Source organism: Columba livia, chromosome 22 (genome assembly GCF_036013475.1).
Source record: "Columba livia isolate bColLiv1 breed racing homer chromosome 22, bColLiv1.pat.W.v2, whole genome shotgun sequence".
NCBI classification, from domain to species: domain Eukaryota; kingdom Metazoa; phylum Chordata; class Aves; order Columbiformes; family Columbidae; genus Columba; species Columba livia.
The window spans coordinates 438,388-455,334 of record NC_088623.1 but is presented as its reverse complement, the minus strand read 5'-3'; the positions used below and the strand labels follow the sequence as shown (position 1 = coordinate 455,334).

The window sequence follows — 16,947 nt, the reverse complement described above, 5'->3', positions numbered from 1 at the left end:
GCCAGCCAGGTGAACACGGGTCTCTGGAACACACCACAGGGCAACAGGGCAGTGCCAAGGGGACATGAGGGCAAAGGGGGACCTGGAGACACCTGAGAACACCCAGGTGCCCAGGGCTGAACTGGCCTGTTCCTCCCAACAGGACATGGTGCCCCTTGCTCCCCAGGCGCAGGGTCACAGTGGGGCCCTTTGTGACCTCGCATTGTGACACCCACTGCCCTGCATGTGCTCAGCGCAGCTGCAGCCCCAGCCCACACTGTCCAGCAGGACGGTGACGAGACAGGGTGCGAGCACGGAGCTGGCGAGAGCCCCCGAGCGTAGCCCACGTCTTTCATTGAGTTTGAGATTCAGAGAATCTTTTTGGTTGGAAGCGAACCTTTAAGATCATCGAGTCCAACCATACCCTCACTTTAGCTGCCCCTGGCAGACTCCCCTCTGCCCCCGGCAGCCTTGTGCTGAGGACTCCCCAAGTGCAGCCCACGTCTTTCCCGGCTGCCCTTGGCAGACTCGTGGTGTTTTACCAAGTCTTCCCAGTTCCTCACCTATACCTCATTCCCCAAACCCACGAGATGGCAGACAAACACCTCACCTGCCCCGTGGTGGCCCAGGAGGAGGACAGGGCTCCCCAGGAGAGCAGCTCTCCAGCAGAGCCCCAGGAGCTGTGCATGGCCCAGGACCTGGAGATGGGTGAGTGAGGGGCCCTGGTTGTCTGGGCAGGGCGGGGGCCAGCGAGCACTCCCTGCTCAACACCGGGATCACGTTTCCCTGCACGCTGGCAGGGGGGTTCCACAGGTGTTGGCCATGATGCTGCCTGAAGTCCAGGGCTGCTCCGAGCTGGGAGCCGGCCCCAGCACAGCCTCTGCGTGCAGAGGGGACCCAGCTCCTGCTCCAGGGCACGGGCAGCGAGAGGCAGCTGGGCGGGCAGGAGGCAACCGTGCTGTGGGACGGGGACCTTTCCTGCCCGTCTGAAGCGAGTTCCTCACCCGCTGCACCCGGCTTTCCCCGTCCTGCCTGGCTCCAGCATCGCAGCCCGTCTGCCGGGCACCCTCCAGCCCTGACACGCACGGGGAGACTGTGCCGGGGGCTGATCCAGGTCAAGACTCCAGAGGGAAAGGAAGGTTGCTCAGGGCACAGAAGTCAGAGTGGGGATTTGTTGCACTTTTGGCAAAGTGAGCAGGGGAACACGCTATTTTCCAAATCTGCTCCTTGACCAGGAACTTTCAAGAGCAGTGTTAGGCTTCCCCCAGTTTTTCTGTGTGGGAGGTTAGAGCTTGTTTTCCTGGGTGCTCCTGTACAGATACAGAACTCAACTTTTAAATCTGCTTTTGTGCGAGAACATGGACTCATCTCTCTTCCAATGTGGTTTCTTGGCAGTCGTTGCTGAGGGAATGGCTCCGCCGCAGAGGATCCTCTTTCCCCCAGAGAAGATTTGCATGGCCTGGCAGCACAGCCAGAGAGCTGGAGCGGGACTGCACAACCTGGGCAACACGTGCTTCCTCAACTCCGTCCTGCAGTGCCTGACCTACACCCCGCCTCTGGCCAACCACCTGCTCTCTGGGGAGCACAGCCGGGCCTGTGAGTACTTTTGGGAACATTCCTTGTCCATCTGTTGAGCAGGGCCCAAGGGCTCCCAGAATCTGGAAGCTGATCTAGGAGAAAAGTGGCCCTTCTTTGTCAGCTCCCTGAGTTGGTGTTCTCAGAACACTCAAGCCTAGAAGCAGCTTGTTGTATCTGGATGTGTTCAACTTCAGAAAGGCACCTCTTTCTATCCCAGGCTCTTGGTCCCTGTTCCTGCAAGTTAAACTCCTTTGCTTATTGCACAGAAAGCTTCCGTCAGTTCAGCATCCCTCTGAAGAAAGTTTTCCGTGCGTTAAAATGTCCCGGGCTTGTTGGGACTTGGGCAACTTGGGTGGAATGGAGAATTCTTAAACTGCAAGACCTCCATTAGGTTTTCCATCGCTGTAGATATTTTGCAAACCTGAGGAGCTTCCCTCTCCCATTCCTCCCTCCCTCTCCAGGTGGCCAGAAAGGCTTCTGCGTCATGTGCAGGATGGAAGTGCACGTTCAACAGGTCCTGCATTCCTCAGCCAGTGCCATCGAGCCTTGGGCTGTCGTCGATTTTCTCACAGGTGAGTCAGTGCAGGTGCTGTGACATGATTGATGCCGTTCTCGTAGGAGAGAACTAGTAACTTCTTCTTTCTTAGAAATAGGAGAAAATTTCCAGCATGGCAGGCAGGAGGACGCCCACGAGTTCTTACGCTGCACCATGGATGCCATGCAGAGAGCTTGTCTGAGAGGAAACAGCGAGTAAGCGCAAGCAAATTGTGTTTCCAGCGTTCCCAAGCCCTTTGGAGTCCTTGATGTCCTCCCCTCAAGGAAAACTATGCCCAGGGCTTTCAGACAAAGCCAGACTCTGGGAGGAGATAACTCTGCCTTCCCATTGGTTTGCAGCTTGGACATGTCCTCTCAAGCAACCACCATCGTCCATCAGATCTTTGGGGGCTTTCTGAGATCCAGAGGTACTTTTCCACTGCTATTGCTCTCCTTGGAATCGTCTGTGCCCTCCTGTCTGCCTGCGATAACAGCCGATGGTGTGATTGGCGCAGTGGGTGTGAGAGGGTAACCCGGCACAGTCTGTCGACTTCCCCTGTCACTGAGCATTTCCATTTGCCTTCCAGTCACATGCTGGAGCTGCCAAGCGGTTTCCGATTCCTACGAGGCCTTCCTGGATGTTCCTCTGGATATCAAAGTAAGAGAGTTTGTAATTGTGCTTCAAGACGTCCCAAGGCCCCTGTAGCTTTCCAGATTCCACACAGTTGGCTTAAAAACGTATCTGACAAGAGAGGTTGGCGGTAGGCGGGAGGTGGAATGGACTGTGTTCTGCAGAGGCCATGGCAGTGGTCTCCCTGTCAGAGCTGGTTTCAGCTGGACAGGCACACGTGCCCCTCTCTGCACCATGGCGTACCCTCCTCCTTCTTCCCTTGCCCTCCCGCAACACCCGTCTGGCTCCCAGGCTCATGGGGGTGTTGTTTCCATCACTGGTGACACCCATACCATCGCAGCTGAACTGTGCAGTGCCACAAAGAGGTGGCTCTGGAGAACCCTGGGAATCCCTGAGAAATGAGGGAGATGTTCAGCATCACACCCTCTTTCTGCCTCCTGGGCACTGCTTGCGGGTTCACAGTGGGTCTCCTCAGCCTCATCGAGCTGTTTTTTTTGCGTAAACTCCTCGTAAGTGTTTGGCTGTGGGAATTTCCCAGAGCTCAGGGCTCTCCCTTCTCACTCCTCCAGGCAGCCGCATCTGTCACCGCAGCTCTGGAAGACTTTGTGAAACCGGAGCACCTGGATGGTGAAAACTGCTTTAAATGTAGCAAGTAAGGCCATTATTGATGATGTATTCATACTGGATCCTGTGCAAAGGTGTCATTGAGCAGAAGTCAGCTTTTCACATTGAATTAAGGCACAGTAATGAGACGCAGGTTTTTTAACATGGCATTATGGTACTGAATAGCCTTAAAAGAGCAGAGGGATGTGTGAGACAGGAAAGTCTGTCTGGCCTTTGGGGGAAAAAATGGTGCGTTTAGCCCTTGGCTCTGTCCCGGCTTTCAAGGTGTGACAAGGTGACTGCCGCCTCCAAGAGGTTCACGGTCCATCGCGCGCCCAAGGTTCTCACGGTCTGTCTGAAGAGGTTTGAAGCTTTCACCGGCGACAAGATCAGCAAGGTGTGTGCACAACTGGAGTGCAACGTTCTCTTCCTGGAGCGGGTTTCCCAAAGCCGGACGCTCTGTCACAAGCTGCTCATGTTGAGATTTTCACGTTCCCTTCTGGGGACACTTCCTGTGGGAAGACAAGTGTGTCCTCTGCTCCCACAGAGCTGCTTTGGTCCAGATGAGTTTCCTGCCACCCAACTCGGGACATATTGCTGTGTCCTGAAGTGTTCCAGGGTCATTGCTGAGCCCTCCTGGTCTCTCCGTAGGTCGTGGAGTATCCCCAGTACCTGGATCTTCGCCCGTACATGTCTCAGGCAGCCGGAGAACCGCTCCTCTACTCCTTATACGCCGTCCTGGTGCATGGAGGTGGCAGCTGCCGTGCAGGACACTACTTCTGCTACATAAAGGTGAAAAGCTACTTCCTTCTGAACAACGGAAAAACGTATCCTGGGGAAAACTGACTTTCCTGGCCATGTTACTGGCAGCCACGGATTTGAGGGGAGAAGGTTTCCTCAGGGGCTGGAATGCATATGTTTTGAACACTGCTGGTTGGGCAGTTTTTGGCCTGTGTTTTGTGGAGAAGCCGTGCCATTCATCTCCAGATATCGACGCTTTTCTTTGCAGGCCAGTGATGGACTGTGGTACCACATGGACGACAAGTCTGTGGATCTTTGCGACAGTGACACAGTCCTCAGGCAGCAAGCCTATTTACTGTTTTACATCAGGTAATCACAAGTTTTAAACTGTGTTCAGAACACATTTCCTTTTCCTGGCTTTGCTATTTTTCTTCTCATCCTGTTGAGTGTTTCTGTCATAGCAGACAATTACCTCCTGCATCCTTCAGCCCAACCACATTTCCCATTTGTGGTCTTAGTTGCATCTTCTCCCTGTCATATAAACTGTTCCAAGAAAATGCCGGAACCCAGGGAAGGCTGCAAGAACAGCCCCCAACAGAGATCCCTCTTTTTTAACCCAGGTGCTCTGATTTGGAAGTTGGACAAAGGGCTTCTTCCTCACCAGCACCATCAGAAGCCCGTTCCCTCCTCAGTCAGTGGGCGGCCGGCAGCAAGCAGGTGCGTTCTGTGGGACAGCAGCACCTGCCCCATAGGACTAAGGCGGCTGTGGGGAGGTGGTCAGGGCACCAGATGGACAGCGGGTTTCTTTTGGGGATCTTGGCAGCGCTCTCTTTTCCCTCCCACACGGCAGCTTTCTGCACAGTTGCAGCACGGCTCCCACTCCCAGCATCCACCTGGATCCATCCCATTTGTCCTCCTTGGCCCCTCTGCAGCCTCCAGGAGCCTTTGGGAGGCCATTAGATGTTCCCTCACAGCTTCTAGGGGTTCCCCACTGGTGGGTCCTGTCAGGAGGAAAGGGCAGGACCTTTTCACAGCTCTCTTTGCAGGACATGGCGGGGGGCATGGAGGACTCTGCAGAGGACAGCAGCTCATCCGCACCAGCCATCACCAGCCAGCAAAGCCGGGCAGGAGCCCAGGAGGCAGCTGCGGGCTGGCCGTGCCCCATCTGGCCAGGCAGGATCAACAGCAGCTCCTCCCTGGGCTCCTGCTTGCGTCGCTTCTTCCACGGCTGTCTCAGGCTGGTGTCCAGAAGGAAAGCTGCGTGCCCGCTGCGCTGTCACCCCCGTGACCGTGTGCTCCACTCTGCACGAGAGGACAGCAGCAAAGAGGAGCGGGGATTCAGCCCTTCTGCCCCCTGCCAGGAGAACGGTGCCAGGGAGAGGCCCAGGAGCAGATCCCCGCACTGGGGCAACGATCTCCGCAGCTGGGTTGTGGAGACCGTGGACTATGAACACTCAGACAGGAGGAGGGGGAGAACCAGTCCCCTGTGCTGTGACCCCACTCACAGGGGTGAGGCAGCTCCAATACCCTCCAGTGGCAGCTCCCAGTCTGCACCAGCACCTCCACTGTCCTCCAGCAGCAGCTCCCAGTCTGTTCCTGCCCCCAGAGCTGCACAGGGGCAAACCCGGCCAAGGATGAGACATCGGAGCAGATCCCCACGGCGGGACTATGATCTCCGCAGCCGGTTTCTGGAGATCACAGACCAGCATCGCTCAGCAAGGAGGACGAGGAGCTGGAGAACAAGTCCTCCACGGTCTGACCGAGCCCTAAGGGATGATGCAGCTCCAGGGCCCTCCAGCCACAGCTCCCGGTGTCGTTCTGCACCCAAAGCTGCTCGGGAGCAGACCCAGCTGAGGCAGAGGGAGCGGAGCAGATCCCCGTGGCGCCGCTATGATCTCCACACGCAGTTGTGGAGATCACGGACTGTGACCCCTCAGCACAGAGGAGGAGGAGGAGCAGGAAGGCTTCAGTGCCCTGGAGATGCAGATGAGGAAAACAGTGGGTGGTGACGGGGACAGATTGCAGCCTGGATGAGGGAGGACACAGCATCTGACGCCTGTGGTGCTGGAGAGGAGGAAGAGGAGGAGGAAGAGTCCAGGAGGCAGCAAAGCTGCCCCAGCAGGGACCAAGCTGCCCCAGGGCACCAGCAGCCAGTGCTGCCTCTGGCAGGAAGAGCTCAGAGAGCCCTTCCAGAGCCACGGGCAGCTCTGCCGGCCGGCCCGCCTGCCCACAGGCCCCGGGAGGAAGAGCTGCAACCTGCGGCCACGGCTGGGATCGCTGCTCAGAAACACTCACTGGGCACCAGCAGGCAGAACAGCCAAAGCCACGATTAAAAACAAACTCTTGTTGGCCTCGTGTGTCTCATTCGTGGGGTGTTTGCTTCTCGGTGGGTTTTGAGGCAATTGGAGAAATGCCCATTCTGAGAAGTCTCTGTGGTGGGTTTTGGGAGCTGTGTGCTGTGTGTGCCCATCTTGCCGTCTCTTCTGTTTCAATGTGGAGTCGTAAGGAGCCATTGAAAGGGGGAATGTTGTTTTTGGAACGGATCTGGCACCTGGCCCCAGCAGGGGAAGGACTCAGAGACATCAGCCCACGAATCCTTAACGTAAAACAAAGCCCATTTGAAATAATCCCGGAATCCAAACGGATTGCTGTATTTAAAAGTTAATCTAGGGGGAAGGGTACCCAAAGAGCCAGGAATCCATATTTTGAATAAATCAATAGGTTAGAGGTTGTTAGAATTAGATGAATGAGACAGGCAAACCGAGGCAAGCAGTGGGCAGTCTGTAAACCCTGCAGTACCAGCCAGTGGGGAGCAGGGAGGGGATGTGCAGCTGGGATCGGTGGATATGTAAGCGGGGGCTTTTTGTCCTACTCCCCGTGCCTGTCTTTGGGTAGAACACCTGGTCTTGCAAAATGGTTTATAAAATACGCTTTGCTGAGAGATGCTGCCCGGGCCTGTTCTATCGGCAAGGTGATTGTTTCCTGCAGCAGGATTTGCAGCAGAAGTTGGGCAGGACAAGAGCGCCCATGCGGTCAGAAAGCACAGCAGACAGCTGGACCGTGGGGTCACGGGCACCAAACCCAGCTCGGGTGGGAGCCAAGAGGGTCCCCTCGTGTTCAGGGCCCAAAGCGCCACCTGTAGCATCTGCCCGTCCTTCTGAGTGCCCAGAGCCTCCTTCCTGGGGCCAAATCCTCGTGTTCAGGGTCCCCACGTGTCTTTCATCACCCACGGCCTTTGCTCAGGGCCCACAGTTCATTCTCAGGTGGAGCTCGCTGCCTGGCAACAACCGCCCGGAAGTCCGGGGCCAGTCAGTGGATGAAACGCAGCCAATCACATTGGAGGAGGCGGGGTAACTCATGTGATTGAAATGTAAGCAGCCAATCAAGCTTTGCGAGCTGCAGGACAGTTGGCGACAGTGGAACAAACTGGGCAGCGTTCGGGGCGGGCTGTGCTGGCTGCACCAATCACTCCTGGTGGGAGTGCAGCACATGGATGATTGACAAGGGTCTGGCCAATCACTTGGTGGGGGGGGCAGTGGGAAAACCCAGCCAGCCAAGCAGAGGAAACCTTGCCTCAGGGAAGGCGGACACTGTGGAGGGAATGACCCCTCAGGCAGCCAATCAGAGAGAGCATCACCTCAGGGCAGGGTGAGCCCCAAACCAGGTTAGAGTCACAGCCCAGATAGCCAATCAGCTGCAGGATCAGCTCAGGGGAGGAGACTGACAGCCCTCCCGACCAATGGTGGCGCAGCCCAGGCTGAGCAGGCGGTTGCTCTGCAGGCGGCCAGGGTGAGTTTTGCCATGGCGCCCGTGGAGCTGCCCCGAGGCTGAGGAGCGCCCGGCCCAGCCCTGGGGCCCTTTTTCCTCCCTCTGGGGCCCTGGGGATGTTGTTGCTGCCTCTGGCTCAGGTGTGCGTGGGCTGCTCTGGCCTTGTTCTCCTGGGCGGGGGAGGGGGCAGGGGGCACTTGCTGGAGAGGAGCTGCTGGGGCTGGAGCTGGAGAGAGCAGGAGAAGGAGAAGCAGCTGGAGGGTGAAGTGCAGGAGATCCCCACAGCTGCTGCTGCAGCTGCACAGGAGACAGCTGCCCCTCTGGGTGAGGAAGAGTCCCTGTGAGCAGCCTCAGCAGAGCAGATCACGAACCTGCACCGCAGGGTCTGTGTCAGTGAGGAAAATTACAGCACGGCCGTACAGTGTGTGTGTGTGGTGTGTGTCTGGGAAGCCTCGTGGTGTAAGAGCTGTAGAACACCGATGTGTTCTCTTAGGTGCAGGATGGGCGAGCGACTGGAGCTGCAGACTAGGAGGGGAGGAAAAGACAGACAGACAGAAGTGCCTGAACTCCACAGCTTGCCTGGCAGTGCAGAGAGCAGGAACTGTGGTGAGTCCTGGGCCCTCGGGGTCATTTCATCCTGTTTTGTGCTCCAGTCCCTCCCTGCTCCCTCCTCTTTCCTGCTGTGTCCTTCTTCCTCTTCATCTCTTCTCTCTCTGTCCCTCTGCTGCTTCCTCACCGTTTCCCCCACCCTTCTCCATCTCTGTGCAGGGTTTCTCGTATCTCCCTCTCTGTCTCCACCCCTCTGTGGTTCTCATCATCCCTGGTTTCTCTTTGTCGTCATTCTGCTCTGTTGCTCTGTCCTGCTCCCTGCCCCATCATTTCTCACTGTATCCCTCTGTCCTGCTCCCTGCACCTATTCCTGCCCCTCTTCTTTTTTACTCCCTCTCCGTCTTGCTGCCCACCCCAGGATTTTTTCCCCAATCTCTGCTCTGCTCCCAACCCTTATTGTTCTTTCTCTCTCCTGCTCCCTTTCTGTCTTTCTGCCTGTCTTCCCTTTCCCTGTTCTTCTTTCTCCATCTCTGTCCAGATTACTACCCCTTTTCCTTCTTGATGTCTTTCTGTCCTGGTTTTCTTTCTGTCTTCCTTGCCTGTTCCCAGTCCCATCCTTTCTCACTATATCACCCCTGTCCAGCTGGCTCTGCCTTTTCTTTTTCTTCTCTTCCTCTTTCCTGCTCCTCAGCCCTCTTTTCCTCTTCCTCCAGCTCATTGCTGCATGCTTCCACTTTCCAGTGTCTTCATTTGGATCCAAACTTTGCTTTATTTCTCAGACTTTCTTTTTGTCTCTCCATCTGTGCATCCCCCTCCCTGTCTTTCTCTAGCCCCTTCCTGCTTCTCCTCCTCCCCCCTCCCCATCCCTCTGTCCTGCTCATCAGCCCTGCTGTTTCTTCCTCCCTGTTTCTTCACAGCTCCTTGTCCCTTTTTGCCTTGATCTCTCCATCTCTCCATCCTTTCCCTTGTGTGTTTCTTTCTCTCTCAGATCCTCTGTCTTCTCTCTTGTCTGATTTGTCTCTCTCTAGTCCTCTGTCCTTCTCCCCAGCAGCTTGAACTGAATGACCAGGTGTCCCTGCATTCTGGTGTTTGCTCATCCCTGCCCTGGGGAAGATCTGTGTCTGTAGGGCTGGGGATCATTCAGGAGCTGGTCTCCTGCAGACAGCAGAGCCAGGTGCAGCTACAGCAGAGGTTGTTCTCAGCTGCTGCTTGTGCAGCTTGTTGGAAGGGCAGCTGTGGGCCTTCTTTGGAAGGGAGGTTTCTTGTTCTGTGCTTACTGCTCCTCAGGACCCTGCACAGGAGCGCTGTTGGGGTCTGCAGGGACGGGTGGGACCTGCTGTGACTCCTGGTGAGTGCGAACTCAACTTGTCCTCATGTCCTCGAATGAAACCAGACTGACCGTAGATGGTTTTCTTGCCTGTTTCAGTTCCAAACTACATGTTTGGCACTGAAGGACATGAGACTTTGTGCTGTTTTCCAGATGTCAGTGGCTGCGAATCAGCTGAGAACATCACTGCCTTAGGTACCAGGGCAGGTGGTCTGTGATCAGGGATGTGGACTTGCATGGCAGTGCTTTTATGAACATTTGATGGTCTTGCCACTTCAAAGCCCTTCATTTTCCTAGAAATTTTAAGATGATGTTTCTTATTCGGAGGTTCAGACTCTGGTTGGATTTGATGTTGAATGGTCGATATTATGGGCTCCATAAAATAAGAATCTCGCTTCCTTGTTGTTTTCTTACACTGTCTGAATTTGGTAAGCGAGAGCAAGAGTGGTTGACAGTGTCTGTTTTTTGAGAGTAACGTATTCCTGACTCTCCCTCTCTGTATGGTGAAGGTTTCTGCCTGCACTATGATTTTGCTGGGCTGTGAGGCTGTGTTGGAGCAGCAGAGGTAAGAAGTGGTGGCTTTAAAGGCATTGAAGCTGTGGTAAAACCCGCAGGTAAAGCTGGTTTCTTCCTAGAGAGCTGCCTGACAAAAATAGTTACAACACCCTTGAAGTTGGTGCTTTTGGGATTGATTGATTGATTGATTGATTGATTTCTGGGAAGCAAGAAGTGAGAGCCTGTGCACTCCCATAGGCAGCGCTGCCTCCCAAATAGGTGCACCCTTCTCCACTTGTGTTCCTTCCATGCTGGTGTAGAACAAGGCCATGCAGTAGTGTGCAGATGTGGTGATTGCAATGTGACCATGAGGTCACAGCCCCACGGTGACGTGCTGTGCTGTGTCTTGGCAGCAGCAGCAGCAGCATCATGGTGCGAGCGTGGGGGCCATGGTCCTCACCCTCCTCCTCCTCCTGGTGCCCCTGCCAGCCCGGGACGCCCAGGCTGCTCCAGCCGAGCGCAGGGAGCAGGTGGGCGGGCAGGGGCAGCACCCAGCCCCGAGCAGCTCAGCAGGGCAGCAGTGGGGCCAGGGCTGGGGCTGGGGCCGGGAGAGCAGCCGGGCTGGGCCGGGCAGGGCGAGCCAGGCAGCACCAGGGTGTGGGCAGGGGGCAGACGCCCCGCAGGGAGGGGAGAGGGGCTGCGGCTGCTTCAGGGGCAAGTTCTGGGCAAGCAGGGGCTGGGAGTGGTGGCCCAGGGGCAGAAACCAGCACTGAGTCCCTGTGGGCCCTCGCTGCCCCCAGCCTCGTGCCACACGGCCCCATCCCAGGGCTCGCTTTGAGCCTTTGGGCCTGTTTCAAATCAAAGCTGGGATTGCTTTGGCCCTTTGGGCCAGCTTTGAGCTAAATCTGGGCACATTTGTGCGCTTTGGGGTCGTTTCTGCCTAGATCTGGGAGTTCTTTGGCTTTGCAGTCCAGTTTCTACCCAAATCTGGGCGTGTTTGGGCCACTTTTGGCCGTTTTTTACCCAAATCTGGGCATACTTTAACTTTGTGGTCCAATTTCACCCCAAATCTGGGGATGTTATACCCCTTTTTGGCCAGTTTTGATCCAAATCTAGTGGTGCTTTGGTTTTTCTGGCTCTTTTTACCCGATATACTCAGGTGCTTTTGCCCATTTTATCCCCTAATGGAGGCGCCGTGTTCCCAACTATGGGATGTTTTCACCTTTGCCAACAGTTTTGCTCCCAAATGTGAATGTTTTTGCCTCTTTTGGCCACTTTTTGCCCAAATACTCAGAATCTTTTGCCTGTATTGGCCAATTTAGCCCCATATATTTGGAATATTTAGTCATTTCTCCAGTTTTCTCCCTAAATAGGGCTATTTCTCTGCAATAGATGGGCATTGTTTCTCTCTTCTTTATGTCCTCTTTTACCCGAAATGCAGGAGTATTGCTCTGTGAGCCTGGAAACCTCTCTGGTCTGTGCTTGACTCCAGGCCATGGCACTGGCAGAGTTGATGGAGCTTCTCAGCTGGATCCTGGTTATGAGCCTTGGGCTGTCCCAGAGGTACGTTGTCACTGCCTGTCTGCTTGAAGGAATAAACACTCACGTTTTAATAGGTTATTCACGTGTGATTGTACCCAAGATCATCTCAGAGGCTTTTCAAAAGCTTTTTGGTCCTTGGTGGTGTTACACAGACAAGTCATAAATACTATTTGCCTGCAAACCTGCTAGGTCTCAGCAAAAAGGTCACGTATGTTCCATTTCTAGCTGTGGGAACGTACACCTTTGTGTGTGTCCTGTGTCCTTACCTCAGCCCCTCCCGTCACTGCAGGTGACTGAGGAAGAAGGAGATCACAACATGCCATGGAAGCTCCTCCCCTGTGTTTGACTCCCTGTTTGGTTCCTGCAGTCCATGGTGATCAAGCCTCTTGGTGTAATCCTGTTCCTGAGCCTGGGGGCAATCCCAGGGGTAGGTGTTCAGTCTTCATTGGTCACTGGCCTTTTGCATTTGTTAATATTTGGTTTATTATTTGTTAACATTTTCCTGCAATAGTTGAGCCTTGCAGTAGCCAGCAGGCTCTTTGCTAGTAGAAACATGGATGGTCACGTTTTTGCCCTGGTGCTCCATGCTGCCACCTTAGTGTGGGTTTTCTTTTGTGTGTGTGAGAGGTGTCCTGGTCAGAAGGCCCTGAGAGCCCCCACGTTTGTCCGTCTGGTCCTTGAGGGGTGTTGCATGTGGCCTGGTCACAGTAGTTTTCCTGGTCACAAACCCTGCATCTGGCCAGGAAGGCTGAACACGGCCTCCTGCCTGGGCTCCTGCTTGCACCGCTTCTTCCGTGGCAGCATAAGGCTGGTGTCCAGAAGGAAAGCCGCGTGCCCGCTGCGCTGTCACCCCCGTGACCGTGTGCTCCACTCTGCACGAGAGGACAGCAGCAAAGAGGAGCGGGGATTCAGCCCTTCTGCCCCCTGCCAGGAGAACGGTGCCAGGGAGAGGCCCAGGAGCAGATCCCCGCACTGGGACAACGATCTCGGCAGCTGGGTAGTGGCCAGCACAGACTACGAACACTCAGATGGGAGGAGGGGGAGAACCAGTCCCCTGAGCTGTGACCCCACTCACAGGGGTGACAGAGCTGCAGTGCCCTCCAACCGCAGCTCTCAGTGTGCTCCCGCCCCAGTGCTGCTCAGGAGCAAACCCAGCCAAGGCACAGGAAGCGGAGCAGGTCCCCACAGCAGGGCCATGATCTGCGCAGCCAGCTTATGGAGATCATGGACCAGCATCGCCTGGCAAGGAGCACGAGGAGGTGGAGAATAAGTTCTCCATGTTGGGACCGAGCCCCAAGGGAGGTTGCAGCTCCAGTTCCCCGCAATGCCAGCTCCCAGTGTGCTTCGGTACCCCCAGCTGCTCAGAAGAAACCTCAGCTGAGGCACAGAGACCGGAGCAGATCCCCACAGCGGGGTCATGATCTCCACAGCTGGTTTGTGGACACCACAGACTATGATCCCTCAGCAAGGAGGAGGAGGAGGAAGGCTTCGGTGCCCAAGAGATACACATCAGGAAAACAGTCATGGCACTGCAGTAGTGATGGGGGCAGATTGTGACCTGAGAGAGGAAGGAACACAGCATCTGACCCCAGCAATGTCAGAGAGGAGGAGGAGGAGGAGGAAGAATCCAGGAAGCACTAAAACTTCCTCTAGCAGGGACCAAGCTGCACCAAGGGCACCAGCAGCTCCCCCATCCCTCCTGCCAGTGCTGCCTCTGACCAGGAAGAGCTCAGAGAGCCCCTCCAGACACACGGACAGCTCTGCCTGCCTGCCCACAGGCCCCTTGAGGAAGAACCTGAATCTGGGTCCAATGTTTGGGATCGCTTCCCCAAAACAACACTCATTTCGTACCAGCAGGCAGAAAAGCCAAACCCATAATTAAAAATGTGTCCTTTACAGGGTGTTTTCTTCTCTGTGGATTTTGGGGCAATTGGCGAGTGCACCCAGTCTGAGCAGTTTACGTGATGGGATTTTGAGAGCTGTGTGATGGCATGTGCCCATGTTGCAGTCTCTTTTGTTTTAAATATGGAGGTTGAGTCCCTGGAACTGAAATGGGCTGGATGAGCCAGCGGCAAGTGAGACTGACACTGGCTGACGGCCCGGTCCAGAGCGTGTTGCTCAGTGGCACCAAGTCTGGTTGCAGGCCAGTTACAGGCAGTGTCTCCCAGGGGTCAATACTGGGTCCAATCCTGTTTAACATCTTCCTTAAGTGGTCGGGATGGTGGGGCAGAGTGCACCCTCAGCAAGCTGGCGGAGGACACCACACTGGGAGGAGTGGCACTTAGGCCAGGGGGTCGTGCTGACATCCGCAGGGACCTGGGCACACTGGAGAGATGGGCTGACAGAGATCTCACGCAGCTCAGCAGAGGGTGCTGTGTGAGTGACGCGCACTGGCAGAGAGTGCCCAGGGAGCTCGTGGAGTCTCCTTCCTTGGAGATGTTCCACAGCCCTGTGAACACCATCGTGGACAACCGGCTGCAGGTGGCCCTGCTTGAGCAGGGGGTGGGACCAGGTGACCTCACCCTCCAAGTGACCTCACCCTTCAGGTGACCTCCTGGCCAGTCTCAAGTAGCCTGTGATCTGTGAAATGGATGCCTAGAAGAGGATCCAGCCACTAACACTGTCACCCTCAGGCAGCCATCGACAACTCCACCAGCAAGCTGCAGTCCCTGGAGGGAGAAATCCACCCCTGAGGAGCACAGGCACCTGCACCCCGAATCCCAGAGCTGCCCCAGCCCGCTCCCCCTGCAGCTGTCCCAGCCCAAAACCTCCCTGACCTGTCCCACAGCTCCGGGCCACCCCACGGCCTCTCCTGGCAGCAGCAGCTGGGCCTGGGGCTGCTCCATCCTCCGTTAACGCAGGTGCCAGCAGCACGGGTGCGGGGAAGGAGCGGGGTGTGCAGGAGCTCCTGCAGCAGGCGGTCTCCAGCCAAGCAGCTGCGGGAATCGTGGCTGCTGGTTTGTTCTCTGCCAGAGGCTGCACTGGGGCCCTGGGGCTGTTGTTGCTGCATCTGGCTCAGGTGTGCGTGGGCTGCTTTGGCCTTGTTCTCCTGGTGGGGTGTGTAAAGGGGCAGGTGGGCACTTGCTGGCTTTGGAGAGGAGCTGCTGGGGCTGGAGCTGGAGAGAGCAGGAAAAGGTAAAGCAGCTGGAGGATGAAGTAGAGGGGATCCCCACAGCTGCTGCTCCAGCTGCACAAGAGACAGCTGCCCCTCTGGGCGAGGAAGAGTCCCTGTGAGCCGCCTCAGCAGAGCAGATCACAAACGTGCACCGCAGGGTCTGTGTCAGGGAGGAAAATTACTGTACGGCCGTAGAGTGTGTGTTTGCGTGGTGTGTGTCTGGGAAGCCTCGTGGTGTAAGAGCTGTCAAACACCAGTGTCTTCTCCTAGGTGGAGGATGGGCAAGCGGCTGGGGCTACAGAAGAGAAAGGGAGGACAGAAACACAGAGACAGAGTTGCCTGAACTCCACAACTTGCCTGGCAGTGCAGAGAGCGGGAACTGTGGTGAGCCCTGGACCCTGGGGGTCGTGTCACCCTCTTTTGTGTCCCAGTCCTTCCCTGCCCTCTCCTGTTTCCTTCTGTGTCGGGTTTTTTTGGCTTCCACGTAGCTCTCTTCCCCTCTGTTATTATGCTCTGCTCCCTGTCACCCCTTTCTCTTTTCTCCAAGTCTTTGTCATCCAACTGTTCCTCTCCTCATTGCTGCTCTTTCCTGCTCCCTGTTGTCGAGGGTTAAGATTGCGGGGTGACAATAAAACCCTGGCAGATGTATTGTTAGCCCCCTCTACCCCCACACTTCCCCCTCCCTCTCCCCCTTTTTCACTAAGGAGAGGCGATTGGAAGGAAAAGAAGCACAGAGTGAAGAGAGTTGGAAAAAATTAAAGATGTTTTACTAATGCTACTAATAAGAATAGAGAAAATAATACAAAATATACAAAACCAATCTTGAAAGTCTCAGCAACTGCAGAGCTGGCACCCAAAGTCCTGGATTAGACTCTGCAGCCAACCGGAGCTGGATTCAGTCTCTCACTAGGCCTCAGTTCGCAGGGATGACTAGCAAGATCCTCTCCTAATGTCGGCCATAAGCAGCAGGGAAAAGGGAAAAGCAACACGAGATCCTCGTGATCTCCCACTTATATATGAAGTATTCACGTGAATGGAATGTTATACCCAGTTGGTCAGTTTCTTGGTCTCTTTCTTCTCGTCGCCCCTCTCGCGAGATGTCCATCTGTGCTTATCATTAAGTTTGCATTCCATTGATAGGTTTACCAAAACATGTGTCTGGTGCTCCAGGAAAATGCAGTTAATATGAAGGCTTTAGCTGACAGGCAAATTCACTGAAAGAAAAACTTGTTTTTAGCAAAACCAGGACATTCCACCCCTTATAATATGCCATTCACTGAATGCTTAAACCTTATCAATACAATCTATCAATATAATCTAATTAATCACTACTACTATATATATACACATATGCACATATATACACAGGAGTAATTAATCAGTGGACCATCCTTTGAAAAGTTCATTAAGTTCATTTTGTCACGACAGTCTCCCAGGGCAGGAAAAATGGTACAAGTGCATCTCATGACCACTGTTTGTGGGTTAAAGACATCAACTTCGAAGAAGTTGTCAGGCGCCACTCGAAGAAGCTAGCTCTGGTTTCATCATCACTGTTTTGATCTGAAAAACACTTATTAAACACTGTTAGCATGGCAATTCACATTATGCAGTTCAGTATTGCATATTTTCACCTAAACTCAAATCCCCTTGAGGTACACACCGAACTTCTCCATCCTTAAGCATCACCCACCAGGTGCTGCCAGGTCCCTGGGCAAAAACAATCCCACGAATGGGTTTGCCTTTGCCTGAGGCAGGAGTAACCCAGACTGCCTTTCCTAACATGTTTTTCATGTGTACTACAGGGACTTTATCTCCTTCTACAGTCCGTAGAATTTCTGATTGGGCAGGCCCGGCTCGATTGGTTGATCCCCTGGTGTTGACCAACCAAGTGGCTTTTGCTAAATGTGAATCCCAATTTTTAAAGGTTCCACCACCAAGTGCCTTTAGTGTAGTTTTTAGCAAACCATTGTACCTTTCAATTTTCCCAGAGGCTGGTGCATGATATGGAATATGATATACCCACTCAATACCGTGTTCTTTGGCCCAATTGTCTATACTACTGTTTTTGAAATGAGTACCATTGTC

General features: G+C 54.7%; 1 protein-coding gene and 1 long non-coding RNA gene across 10 annotated transcripts in view; one reads left to right on the top strand and one right to left on the bottom strand.

The window, feature by feature from the left end:
* Positions 1-16,947, bottom strand: part of LOC135576030 (uncharacterized) — a 549,349-nt gene that overhangs the window by 453,923 nt on the left and 78,479 nt on the right. The gene's annotated exons all lie outside the window — the stretch shown is intronic.
* On the top strand, positions 1,090-14,297 carry LOC135576021 (ubiquitin carboxyl-terminal hydrolase 42-like). Its single transcript, XM_065038569.1, has 11 exons — positions 1,090-1,575; positions 2,019-2,129; positions 2,205-2,307; positions 2,452-2,519; positions 2,679-2,749; positions 3,292-3,374; positions 3,611-3,722; positions 3,977-4,117; positions 4,335-4,435; positions 4,687-4,866; positions 13,958-14,297. The coding sequence occupies exons 1-11, from the start codon at positions 1,338-1,340 to the stop codon at positions 14,295-14,297; spliced, it is 1,548 nt and encodes a 515-aa protein (XP_064894641.1). The 5' UTR covers positions 1,090-1,337.